The 12,815-nt window shown below is 47.9% G+C and overlaps 1 protein-coding gene across 1 annotated transcript; it reads right to left on the reverse strand.

Moving 5' to 3' along the window:
- Positions 1-9,254: 9,254 nt before the first annotated feature.
- On the reverse strand, positions 9,255-12,586 carry RPL37A (ribosomal protein L37a). Its single transcript, XM_066323005.1, has 4 exons — positions 12,414-12,586; positions 11,332-11,460; positions 10,046-10,128; positions 9,255-9,402 (listed from the first exon to the last, which is right to left on the reverse strand). Exons 1-4 carry the CDS (start codon positions 12,414-12,416, stop codon positions 9,339-9,341), a joined length of 279 nt encoding a protein of 92 aa, XP_066179102.1. The 5' UTR covers positions 12,417-12,586; the 3' UTR covers positions 9,255-9,338.
- Between the last annotated feature and the right edge of the window lie 229 nt (positions 12,587-12,815).

Below are 12,815 nucleotides of genomic sequence, written 5' to 3' on the forward strand. Positions count from 1 at the left end.
TCCAAAAGATCGTTTGGGAGCACATGGCCCAAGGCAAAGGGGAGCTCAAGGGGAAGTGTAAGCATACAAAAAGCTGCTGCCAGTTCATCTTTAAGGAGGCAGGCAGGGGTAACCAGGAGATGGACTTAAACTGAGTAGAGAAACAACCCCAGCTCCTGCAGGCCAAGCTGATACCTAGGAGAAGACTGATGGAAAGGGTGGAGGGAGGTTGGTCAACTGCCATGATTTGCATTCTACAAAGCCAAAAAAGCATCCTTGGCTTGGAATGCTCCAAATGCCAAACCTGAAGTGGTCTTTAGACTGTTATTTGAAAGCAGGCCTCAGCTGCACCCTGCTTGTCTCAGGCTTGGGTGTCTCCTTCTTCTACCACTCATAACAATTTGTATTTCTGTATGCCAGGAAGTGCTAACCAAGACTGAGGGTGTGGGCTTGCAAAAGGCAAGCAAAGCCTCTTGCAGCTCTTCAAGATGCTGTGGCTGGTGTCTGACACTCCACAGCCTGACACAAAACCACAGCAGGGCGATGCAAACTATCACATAGACCCTGTCAGGATCAGCAGGAACAGCCAGTGCTCAATTCCTACCCTGAGAATCAGAAACTTGGTGGTTCAGACCAAGAAACATCCCTGGGGAATCTGCTCCACTGATTAATCAACATCACACTTAAAATTAATAACAAAATAATAATAGTAGGCAGCTGTGCTTTTCCTGCCTTTTATAGCAACGTTCCCACAGCACAATGAGAGGCATTGTTTTGGGTTCACAAACAGTTTCTGGGACATGTACACATCTTTATCTCTTTTTCTGTGGCTTACCTCTTACCTGCTGGACCAGCCTGCAATAAATCTAACCATCTGGCAGAAAAGTACATGGGTTTGCATGGCAAGGTTTTGATAGCAGGGGTGGCTTCTGTGATGAGCTGCCAGAAGCTTCCTCTATGTCCAACAGAGCCAATGTCAGCCCTCTCCGAGATGGAGCCACTGCTGGCCAAGGCCATGGAGGAGGGAGAGAAAATCAGGGGTGAAGTTGTACCTGAGAAAGAAGTGAGGGGTGGGAAGAAGGTATTTTAAGAGTTTGGTTTCCATTTTCTCATTACCCCACATTGATTTGATTGGCAATAAATTAAATTAATTTCCCCAAGCTGAGTCAAGCAGCTTTGGTGGGCACCTGGCAGCCAGCCAGAGTTGGACCACCACACAGACACACACAGCAAGTTTGTTCCTAGCTTGGATGAAGCTTAGCATTCCTTCACATTCTGGGATATGGAAAGAGTTGTTCAAACCAGGCTCATAGCAACCTTTTAGACGTCGCACTCAGAGTTATGTAAAATATTTTTCCTGCTTTGGTAGCTGGCAAACTTTGTTTTATAAGACAAATGGAATTTATTAATGCAAAATATTTATCAAGTCTTTTTACTTTTCCCCAAGGGAGTAGAGAGGTTGACCAGTAGTCTTTCATCTTCGTTAGCTTCTGAATGTTAAAAATGCAGCTGATTTAGAGCAAAACCACAAGTCAGAGTGTGTCTCATTTCTATGCAACCCCTTTTTCTGCAAGTGATGGCAAGTTTTCCCTTAGACAAAGGTACCATCTTCCTGCTTTGATGGCAGGGAATGCTCCTGAAATGTGTTCTCAAAGGCTTGGGTGATCTCCATGCTCCAGATGAACAGAGGTAACAGGCAGCGTGCATGATTCTCTGTGCTCAGCCTGCCCCAAAACAAGAAGATATTCCAAGCCTTAAGGACCTCACAACATTGAGAAGGGTCGGTGTAAGGTGAGAATACACCAAAGAAAGAAGGGAAGCAGTGGGAAAGGGCAGGACAGTACACTGACAAACAACAGCAGCCTGATTACCATGTACAATCACTCTCTACCCTTTGAGAGCAAAAGAAACAAAAACAACAACAACAAAAAAGCCCCCAAAAAAACAACAACGCCCAAACCACAGCCAGCAGCTCTACCACCATTTCTTATGCCTCGGACTCTCCAAACGAGCAATGTGAAAGGACTTATCAGTGATTAAGGTTTATATTGTGAAACCATCACTGCTAAGCACTGGCGCAGTGATAATAGTCCAAACCAAAGCAATAGCCAGCCTGCAGATAGGCTCAGATACCATGTCTGCTTTTAGGGCTGTGAATCTTCCATATCTGTTTGATTGTTTACCAACTTCTATCTTTTCCTTGGACTGTTTTGTTCTTTGTTTTGATATGTACCAGCACAGTCTTCACCTGAGGACCCCAAGGAGCACCACAGCATACACAACCTTTCTGTCAGAGGTGGACCTAATTTGGAGCAAGCATCTCTTGCTTGCTATGGGAACTTGCATTTCTTTGTTTCGTATTCCTCATGCTAAAAGAAAAATACATCTTCAGCTGACTAATGTTAAAAAATTAATTGTTTAATGACTAGATTATTCATTTGTTCCTCTTCTTTCCTTGCATGACTGGGGTCTAGTTTTCATTTAAGGATTTTTTTAATGTTCCCTTTACAGATTTGCCTTTTAATCTCAAATCTAATCCATCACAGTAACCATCCACCACAGTAACCCATCTGCAGTTTCAGATGCAGCCACTTGAATGGAAGCAGACATGACTGATAGAGCCCAAGATCCTATCTCCAAGCAATCAGCTTGGCCTCACAGCTGGGATATTAGAGAAAATCCTGCATTGCATCACAACTCCTTCCTTCAAAGGTGAGGCCCAGTAGTAGGTGGCTACTTGGAAGAAGTATATTCACTGAAAAAGGCAAATGCCCTGTTGGTCCATCACTTAGCATCAAGTATATTTACTTGGAGGAATCAGGTTCTCTCTCCACACTTTCAGAGAGCTGAAGCTGTTCCAGAATTGCCTGAAGGGGAGAGCAAAGCCGTGACTTGCAGGACATTTGACTCAGGGTGGGGAAGGACTGCAAAATAAAACGTTCCTCTTACAATAGGAGGTTTAATCAAAGAAATGGAAAAGGGTCACAGAGCAAATTCCTGAAACCAAACGCATGAGTTATAAATAAATATTTATTGGTGTGAATGGAGGTCCCTTCGAGAACACCCACTGCTCATTCCAGGCTGCAGTGTGATGAACACGGGCTCTCTGGCCTCACAACTTTATTCCTGTGCAGCACCTTCCCTGCATCCCACACGGACCTCCTTCCATGAAGAGGAGGTAGGACTGAGCAGAGGGAGGGGAATCCAACATCCCAACCTGAACACAAAGACTTGCTCCCAGGGTGTGTCCATCAGATGACTGAAGGCCAGGAGAGCAAAGTCAGAGGCAAAGCTCTCCAAATTCTTATGCAAGATTGTCTCCAGCGAAGCTCAAAGGAGGCGTGTAACCTCATACTGATGAATGCCCATGTCCTGGGGCAAGGTTTCCTTTAAGGAGACATGGAGGTTTTCAGGGGTGCTGTACTGGCTTCTCTCTGCTTTCTTTGCTTTGTAAATTCCAGATGCCAGAGCAGCTGCTCTTTGCCTGGGGCAGAGGGAGAGAAGCAGCCCAGCCTGAAGCTCTAATCTATGGGTCTTGCCCCGCTGCAGGCACCACCTCCAGGGCTGCTTCTGCGCCCGGATAAGCGCTGGGGAGGAAACAAAAGGGGAGCATGACAGCCTCATTCACTTGCTAATAGGCTACTGGAAGAAAGACATCAAATCTACAATTACCATGCAAGGACACAGTCCAGCTTGCTAAGAACAGAGGAAAAGCAAGAAAGGCAAAGGAGGAAAGGAAACGGATTAGGTTTTCCACAAGCACCCCAAAATCCACGCTTCCTACCCAACAGGAGTCTCGGGAGGTTGAGCAGGGCTGTGACACCAAACTGTTGAACACGAAACAAGCACTTTTTTTTGGCTCTGGTTAGAAAAATCCTTTCTTGCAGAGCTGCCATAGTTCATGTGCTTGGAGCAACAGTGTACAAAAAGAAGGGTTGGGTTTTTTTGGGAAGGAAGGTGGGAAAAAAAAAGAGCACAAACCCTGCACTGGGAAAGCCACACCGATGAGCTTGTTAACATTTGAAGAGACTGCTTGGCATGATTCCGTACACAGATTCCTGCCAAGAATTTGCAAGAGGAAAGTATATTTAGCAATCCAAGGCATGCCAAAGCCTTGACAAGAGAAAAAAAAAACACCCTTTTTTGAATATGTGGAATAGCAATTAGACATTTTCTAAGCAGCCATTTTCAAAATGCATCCAGGCATCTAATAAGGGCACCTGAGGCATATCCACAACTCTGCCACACTCCATGCCTCAAAAGACATCCGCTGACATCAAATACTTGGAGGAAGGATGTGTTACCGGTGGCAACTGCCCACTTCCAGAGCACTGGAGCCAGTTTCAAGCAGGCACCTCAAGCCATTGGAACACACACAATCTCAGGCCACTGCAAATCATTTTGTAGCATCCTTTAAGGTATCATTTCTCTAAGGAAAGCTGGGAGCCCTGCTGCATAGCTGGGTAGCAGAGAGATGTTTCCCACCTGCTTCATCCACAGTGCTTTCCCCAAGTGGAGCTGCTGAAAATCCAGGTGGGATGAGCAGCAGGTGGAAGCTAGGATAGTACATAAAATCAGATGGTGACTTGCAGCTTGTTGAAGTGGTGTGTCACAATAGGACACGAAGTAAAGACACTTGACTCCAGTCAGAAGGCAGTAGAAATCAGGCTTTATTTACAATTCATTCAGCCCTTTTATAACATCTTTCGCTAAGAAGGCACATCCATAGGACTGACACCTCTCCCATTGGCTAAGTAACAGAAATAGCAAACAACACCTGTTGTTATGGGAAAGGAATATTGTTTACACAAGGTTGTTTTGGGAAAAAGAAAACAGTTGAAAAGTTTCCCTTGGGAAGAGCTAGCAATTCTCAGGCTCAGAAAGTACGGGGTCACAGTGGTGCTCACGTAATTCCTTAAATCTGGTTGCTTCTTTTGTTGTCCAGTGTTCTGAGCTGCATGCAAAGCCAGAAATAAACTTCATCACTAAATTGCCTTTCCTTCTAGGGAGAGACCTAGAAGATAGTCCCAAGACAGGGTTAGTCTGCACCAGGAAGGTGACTCACCCACTTCACTCACTCTTGTTTCTGAAGTGCCATTTTTGATGCAGCATGGAGGAAGAGGCATGAAGGAGCTTAGGAAGGCCATGAGCAACCCTTGGTTGTGCTCAAGGAGGAAAGCAGCTCACTATACAGTAAGATCAAAACATCTGATGGTCATGAAAGTTAGAAATCACACTGGAATATGCTCCTTAAAACATGGTGCCCATTGCTTATAACTGCCAGGCTGTATTACAGTCAGATTCCTAAGACACCAAGCTAAAAGGGAACACCTGCACATGGGCTGAATTCACACCACCTTTAAGTCAGGACATGCAGAAAGGGCAACCAATGCCTGTGGCTGAGTTTTCTCATTCCTGTAAGCCCTAAACCCCTAAAAGTCTTTAATATGTGGTACAACACCAGTGGTGCCCCCAAGGCTTAACATCATTATCCCCTACAGACCCAACAGGGTGTCGGTGACCAAGAGGGGGCAGGAAGCACAGAGGGTAAAGAAGTTATGTTGTTTTGGAAACAAAGAAATACTTAACAGAAATCAGAATGAGGAAAGTTGCCCCAAGCTTGTTCAGCTTTTTATTTCCAAGTTCCTTTGGGCTCCTGAAACACCTTTTGGTACCTGAAATGCCACCATACAGCTGCCATTCCCTTAGGTTATATCCTTGATCCTGAAAGAAAAATCCCATGGGACTGACAGATTGCTCTGAGAAAGAGGACTCCTTCTCACCTGCTCTTCAAAAGCAACCGAGATAAACCAACCTGCACAGCCACATCTACAGAACATTCAGGTAGACTTAAAGTCTCAGTTTCCATCAGACCCTTCTCCAATTCCGAGAGCTGTTGTAATCCAGATGGGTCAGACATTGCCATAAGCTCACGCCCTCCAGGACAGGTATCAGCTCTCTGCTTCTACAGCATCTAAGACAACTCTGTCCGAGTTCCTGACTAAGGCTTAACAGCAAATACACTGAAAGCAGTAAGCAATACTGTTTAGAATTCCTGTTTTCATCCTAGATTCCCAGAGGAAACAACAAATTCGGAGGATCGCCTGGCCAAATCGCATAGTTGTCAATACAAATTTCTCCTAGTATATACACAGCATTTGGACTGATCACTGACACAAATTCAGCTTTCCTAGAGGTGACAAATGACTACAAAATCCTCATGTCCAACCTGCCCATTCCGATTTCAACCTGCCGATGTCTTTTGTCCCAGGCTCTTGTTTCAATGTGGCCCCCGTGGTCAGTTCCGGGGGGGAGCACGGAGGCGAGCAGCGGCAGCCGCGGGCGCAGCCCCTGGCTCTCGGCGCGGCAGAGCGGCAGTGGCGCCCGCTGGCCGCCCGCAGCATTGCCGCCGCATCCCGCCCTCCTGCCGCCGAGCGGGCACGGCCGGCAGCCTCGGAGCCTGTTCGCCGACACAAAACGCCTCTGCCGAGGAGCACGCCGGGGTACCGCGGCGCGAGAAGCCCAGGGGATCTGCGGGCACAGCCCGTCCCACAGGGATGCAGGTAGGACCGCGCAATCCAGGTCAAAAAGATCGTCTCACGTCCTTATCTTCTCGTTGTGTTTCTACCCTGCCCAGCTTCTTCTCTCTGCAAATATAAGCCCAAAGGGTAATCAATAACCTTCTCAGCAGGAATAGAAGTCATCTCAGATAAGATACCTGTTCAGCCGTCCTGGGATATCAACTCAGTGAAACATATCCTCTGCACCTGTTAATGAATGGCTATTTCAGAGCAGTTGAGAAGGCTTCATCAGAAACCTGTACTTCAATTACGACCTCTGCATTAATGAAGAAAGCAGAGGCGTGCCGAGTCACCTCTCACCACATGGAAAATGTGGCCCAAGCACACTGAATCAAGAATAAAAAGCAATATGCAGAACCACATTGTCCTGCCCATAAGGGGAAGCAGAGGGGCACGGGCTGATCTCTCTGGTGATCGGTAATAGGACCCAAAGGAACGCAATTAAGTCGTGTCAGGGGAGGTTTAAGCTGGATATTAGGAAAAGGTTCTTCACCCAGAGAGTGGTCGGGCTTCCCAGGGAAGTGGTTACATCACCAAGCCAGTTGGGATATGAGGATATGCAGGTTGGTATGCATGACACCAGATAGGTGGATTAACCCCAAGATCTGCACACAACAGAACACCACAGGCTGTAGTACACAGTTATCTGTGGGTGGTGCTGAAGAACCAGCCAGCAGCAGAGCATGAGCTGCTTTTACTATTTCAGTCAAGATGCTCTTTTTCTCTCCATCTTGCAGCACTTGAGGAAATGTCCCTTGAGGAAATGGGAAAAGGCAGAGATGTTTTATGTGTTCTCTCTTCCTCCCCTTACATCTGCCCATTCCCCCACGCATGGAGCTCTATGCTGTTCTTCAAGGCACAGATGTGAAGGACATACCAAGATGAGCCAAGCTTCTTCAAGTTATTTAAGCTTTCCTCAGATTCACCTCAGCGCAGTGAAGCAACGAAGTGTGCAATTAACTAGAAAGGAAAGTGGTTTTTAATGTTCACCGGTAACAAGAGCCACTCAAACTACTGGATAGCACTACTAATGTCTCCATAGTTACACCTATAAATGCAGAACAGTGCACCGTGTTTGCACAGCAAGGTTTTGGCAGTGGGAGGGCTACAGGGGCAGCCTCTGTGAGAAGCTGCCAGAAGCTTCCCCAGTGTCTGACAGAACCAATGTCGCCCCACTCCAGCACAGACCCACCACTCACCAAGGATGAGCCCATTGGCAGTGATGGCAGTGTCTGGGGTAACAGATTTAAGGAAGAAAAACCCCACAGAACAGCAATTGCAGCCAGAGAGGGGAGTGAGAGTATGGGAGAGGAACAGGTCTGTAGGTACCCAGGCCGGTGCAGCTGAAACAGGAGATGCTCCAGGTGCTTGCCTGGAGACACTGCAATTTTGGCCTTTTCAAAAGCAGCTGGTGAGGTGCACAACTTTAAACCAACTTTTGTTTAGCAACTGTTTTTGAGCCAGATTAAGGAGAAGGCCATTAAGAAGCAGATCCTGTGAGGTGGCATAATGCTTTTCATCGTGCAAATGTCCTCCCTCACACAACTGGCTGAGTTGTAAAACTCTTCCCTTTTACCCCCTCCCTGAGAGGTATTGGGCCATTGACATGCACGCATAGGCCTGACAGCATTCAGCCCTGGCTCGGCTACACTGACATGAGGCAGCTGTCAGTGTCTTAGAAGGGGTCATAAACCATCAAAGACCACCGTAACACCCCAGACCCATGTTGGGCCTGGACTGCACATGATCCACAATGTTACATCAGGCAGTGGAAACCCCGTCCTCTTCAGGGGAGGAACCTGGGCATTCCCACACCTAAAGACACTAACCTGGTTCATTTTTGTGTTTCAGGGGCTCCTCCAGATCAAGACTCTAACCATCACCTCGACTAAGGGACACTGAAATCACTCTCAATCAAGTCTTATCACTGGATCCGTGGATGGTGGAATTTTTCTTTTCCTTTTTTTTCCCTTTCCTATACTTTTTCTCATTATTTGCTTATATAAGTAGTATTTTTATATTATGTTGTTATTTCTATAGCTAACCAAAACAGCTACATACCTCCATTCCACTCCAGCCAAATTATTCTAAAATAAACCTGCCATCCCAGCTTTACAGCCCATGGAGGCTCCAAGCTGAAGCAAGGCTCCATCCAAAGGAGGCTGAGACACTGCAGGAAGCTTACAGTGGAGCAGGCCCATGTTAGGACCTGTGTCCTGTGGAGAAGAGCCCATGCTGGAGCAGGTTTGCTGGCAGGACTGGTGACACCACAGGGGACCCACGCAGGAGCAGAGGAAGTGAGTGGAGCCCTCCCCGTGGGGAAGATGGAGCAGCAGAGCCAGCCTATGATGGCCTCAGCCCCCTGTGCAGCTGCTGGGGAGGGCAAGAAAATAAAGAGTAAAGTTCAGCCTGGGAAGAAGAGAGTGGTGACTGGAATTAACATTTGGTTTTATTTCTCATTATCCTACTCTGATACAATTGGTAATAAATTAAACTGGTTTCCCCAAGTCAGGTCTGTTTTGCCATGACAGTAGCTGGTGAGGGATCTCTCCCTGCTTTTATCTCAACCCACAGACCTTTCATTTTATTTTCTCTCCCTTGTCCAGTAGAGGAAGGCAGTGATGAGGCAGCTTTGGTGGGCACCTGGCACTCACCACACATAACAGACAGGACATTTTACAGAAAAGACAAATATTATTCCACTCCATTATCACCCTTTTATTGATAAAAGGACAGATCTTGACAGTGGAGAAAAAAGGATGTTTCACGAAGTAGCTTCTACTGGTCTTTCAGTTCCTTCAGTCTTCTGATGGCAGATTTGACTGTCACTGCAGAGGTGGTACTGGGGGAAGAAGCAGAGTCATCTGCATGAGGCACCACAACTGTGCTGGTGTTATTTATTTTTGAGATAGCACTAATCATTTCAAATTGTTATCATCTGATTGCACTGCCAAACAGGGTTCAACACTAGTTGTTTTCCTGACAACAAAGCATAGGCCGTGGTCCACAAAGCACACAGAACCTCACTGGCTACATCCCAACCCAAATTTCCCAGTCATGCACCGACCACGTGCACCAATGTGTGGGCTCAGACCCTTCACGACTGCTCTGCCTGGGACCAGAATGTCTTCTACAGAATTGTGGGGGAAGGAGAGCAAACAGAGTAGCAACAGCACCCTCACAATAAAGGTTATTATAATTCAGGGAATTTTTTTTTTTGCTTTTACAGCAAAAGTAAAACATGAAAATAACTTTTCTTCGAATAAGTTTGGCTTTGCCTATTGCAAAGAATAGCCATCAAATTCACTTTGATCCACAGCAATCACATTTTAACAGAGCAGGCAACTCCCCCCATTCACTATCTCAAGATAGATCTACTTTATGGTTAGCAGATCAAAAGTATTTTTGAAAAAGAAAGTAAAAAGCTGTATTATGCCTCAGCTATGTGAGAATAAACTTTGATTGGAGCTTCTTCATTTCCTTACTTGTAAGTCCAGGCACCACCAGCAACTGTCTTCATGCAGGATCCACAGTGCCAGATACCCACAGCCTTCCTCTTCATTTTGGTCTAGAACGGAAGGAAAAAGGCAAAAAAATAGAAAAGTCACTCTCCATCAGCTGAAAAAGCCAAACAAGAAACTTCAGGCAAGGACTTCAGCATCACATCACAGCACTCTTATAAGCTAAGTTAAGACAAGAAAGGGACGGACAAGCCTTTTACTCAAATTCTGCAGACACTTCTGAAACTTTTCCATTCAGATATGAACTGGGCCGATTCTGAAGGCATCATCAAAAATTCAGCTTATTTTGACGGAGAAAAATAGTAGGGAGTTACCTTAGTCCTAAGAACTGAAATTCTCACCTGGTTTGGTGCTCATGTAACTCCGCTGCTCCCAAGCCACCCTGGGCAAGCCCAGCTTGCTCAACCCAGACCCACTTCTAACAGCATCTAAAGAGTGGGCACAGAACTCCCTTCCCCAATGCAGGTATCCATCACCTTGCAGAAGCGACAATAGGTTTGCCCACGCCTATGCCTGATTTAGGCAGCTCTGCAGACAAAACTATGAACATTCTCACATCCTATGTGAAAGGCAGTAAGTTAACAACACGCAAAAACCCAACAACAAATCAAAGCAAGAAAAAAACCCATGAAAATATTTTTGAATTTCCAGCCACTTTTAAGGTATCAGTAAAAAATATCTGTGTGTGAAGTATAAGGTGATGGGCCTTTCAAACTATCAAAAACTAGATTTAACAGCAAATTTTAATTATGTACACACGCAGTTAAGATTACTTCCTATCAGAAATTCTTCCCTGAGTTATACAGGACACAAAAGTAAGCAACTACCATCAGAAGTTTAAAGCAGGAAAAGCAACCTTTTGTTTTTTCACCAGGTGTGCTGTAAAAAGTCACTGAAGAGAAAAAAAAAGCCCAAGTCAAGCCTTAATCATCAAGATAACAACTGCAATGGTTTAATTCTATTAGGTCTATCTTATTAATTATGCAAAACATAATTAATAAAACATTGCTTGCTCTTTTGTATCATGAAATGTAATAATGTTTGGTTTTATTTAACTACTACTAAACATTTATGTTTATGCCTACTCTCTTTTTCAAGGACTCTGACAGTAGTCCAAAGCTCAGTATATCCTAGCCCCTGTCTTGGAACTAGGTATGTTTCCCTTCAGTACAAAAATTACTGAAGCATCAAATCACCTTTCTAACATCAATAACAATGTGATTTTTAAAGACTTTTTGGAAACCTCTCACCTTGCCACAAAAGGAGCAGGTATACTTGGCATGCTGGCTGATTTCAATCTTCTTCACCATTTTCCTAAGGGATGCGCCATAACGGGTCCCATATTTACCCACGATCCCGACCTTCTTGGTGCGCTTGGCCTGTTGGGAGGCAAACCAGAATCAGCTTCAGCTCTGCAGAGACAGCCTTTCTCTCCTCGCTGCTCCCCTCTCCCGGCACGGCAGCTGAGTGCTCAGCACCCTAACGCCGGGCTGCAGCCTCCCCCTGCCGCTGGGAAAACTGACTATCCACAGGGGGATGGAATGGGCCAGGAAGGGAGCACAGCAGACACCTGGCCCAAGCTCCCTGCGCAGGTAGGATCGGCCCAGAGCACACGGCACAGGACTGCATGCAGACGGCTCCTGAGCATCTCCACTGACACTCCACACCCTCCCTGCGCAGCCTATTCCAGTGCTCGGTCACTGCACAGGAGAGACCTTCCCCGTGTCCAGGTGGGACTTGCTGCCCGTGTGTCCTACGGCCTGGCACCACCGAGAAGAGCCTGGCTCCTGCCTCTTGACAGTCCCCTTTAGATATTCAGACACTATTTTAACTATATAATTATTATATATTTATATAATGAGATTCCCTCTCTGTCGCTTCTTCTGAGGCTGAACAGGCCCAACTCCCTCAGCCTGTGCTCATGAAAGCTGTTCCAGTCCTTCAATCATCCTCGTTGCCCTCCCCTGGAGAATTAGCGATGAAATTAGCTGCAGGCCCCCAGCTCCTGCCGGGGCACTTCGGGCAGCGGTGCGGCGGCCAAGCCCGAGCAGAGCCCCGTGCGTCGCGGGGCCAGCCCGCTGTGGCACGGAGAGCTGCAGCCCCTCTGTGCCCCGCGCCCCGGCTGCCATTCCCCTCACCCAGGCCGCCTCCCCCCGGCCGCCCGGACGGAGCGAGCCGCTGTGGCAGCGCAGCGCGGAGCCGGGGCCGGCTCGGGGAGGCGGCGCACGCCCGGCCCCGGCTCCGCGCTGCCCCGGGCGCGTCCCGCGGGGTCAGCGCGGCGGCCCCTGCGCGGATGGCGGCGGATGGCGGCGGACAGCCCGGCCTCACTCACCATCTTCCGCCGGCGCCGACGCAGAGAGGGAGCGGCGGTGCGCAGGCGCGGGCGGGCCGGCGCGGCCGGAAGTGACGTAGGAGCCCGGGCGGGGGCGGCTCCGGGCGGGCCAGCGGCAGCCCCGAGGGACAGCCAGCCTCTGAGCGAGGGCGGCCGCGCTGCTGCTCGGAGAGCTTCCGGAGCCTCCCTCACTGGAGACACCTCCGCACTGCATGGGTGTAAGGCCGTGCCGTGTGCCCCGCGATGCTCGACCAGGGAGGCTGGACCGGATGAGCGCCGCTGCCCCTCCCAGCCTGACCCATGCTGTGCAGCCCGGCGTGACACACAGGTATGGGCGCCAGCACCGCCGGAGCTCACATTCCTGCGTTTCCACCGAGGCAGGTCACAGCAGAAGAGGAGAAG

The sequence above is a fragment of the Sylvia atricapilla genome, chromosome 7, assembly GCF_009819655.1.
Source record: "Sylvia atricapilla isolate bSylAtr1 chromosome 7, bSylAtr1.pri, whole genome shotgun sequence".
In the NCBI taxonomy this organism is placed as follows: domain Eukaryota; kingdom Metazoa; phylum Chordata; class Aves; order Passeriformes; family Sylviidae; genus Sylvia; species Sylvia atricapilla.

Coding starts and splice junctions, on each gene's coding strand:
- RPL37A (XM_066323005.1), bottom strand. Junction 10,129..11,331: donor CCTGCTCCTTTTGTGGCAAG/GTGAGAGGTTTC, acceptor CTTCCGTTCTAG/ACCAAAATGAAGAGGAAGGC. Junction 9,403..10,045: donor GGTGGTGCCTGGACTTACAA/GTAAGGAAATGA, acceptor TTCTTCCCCCAG/TACCACCTCTGCAGTGACAG.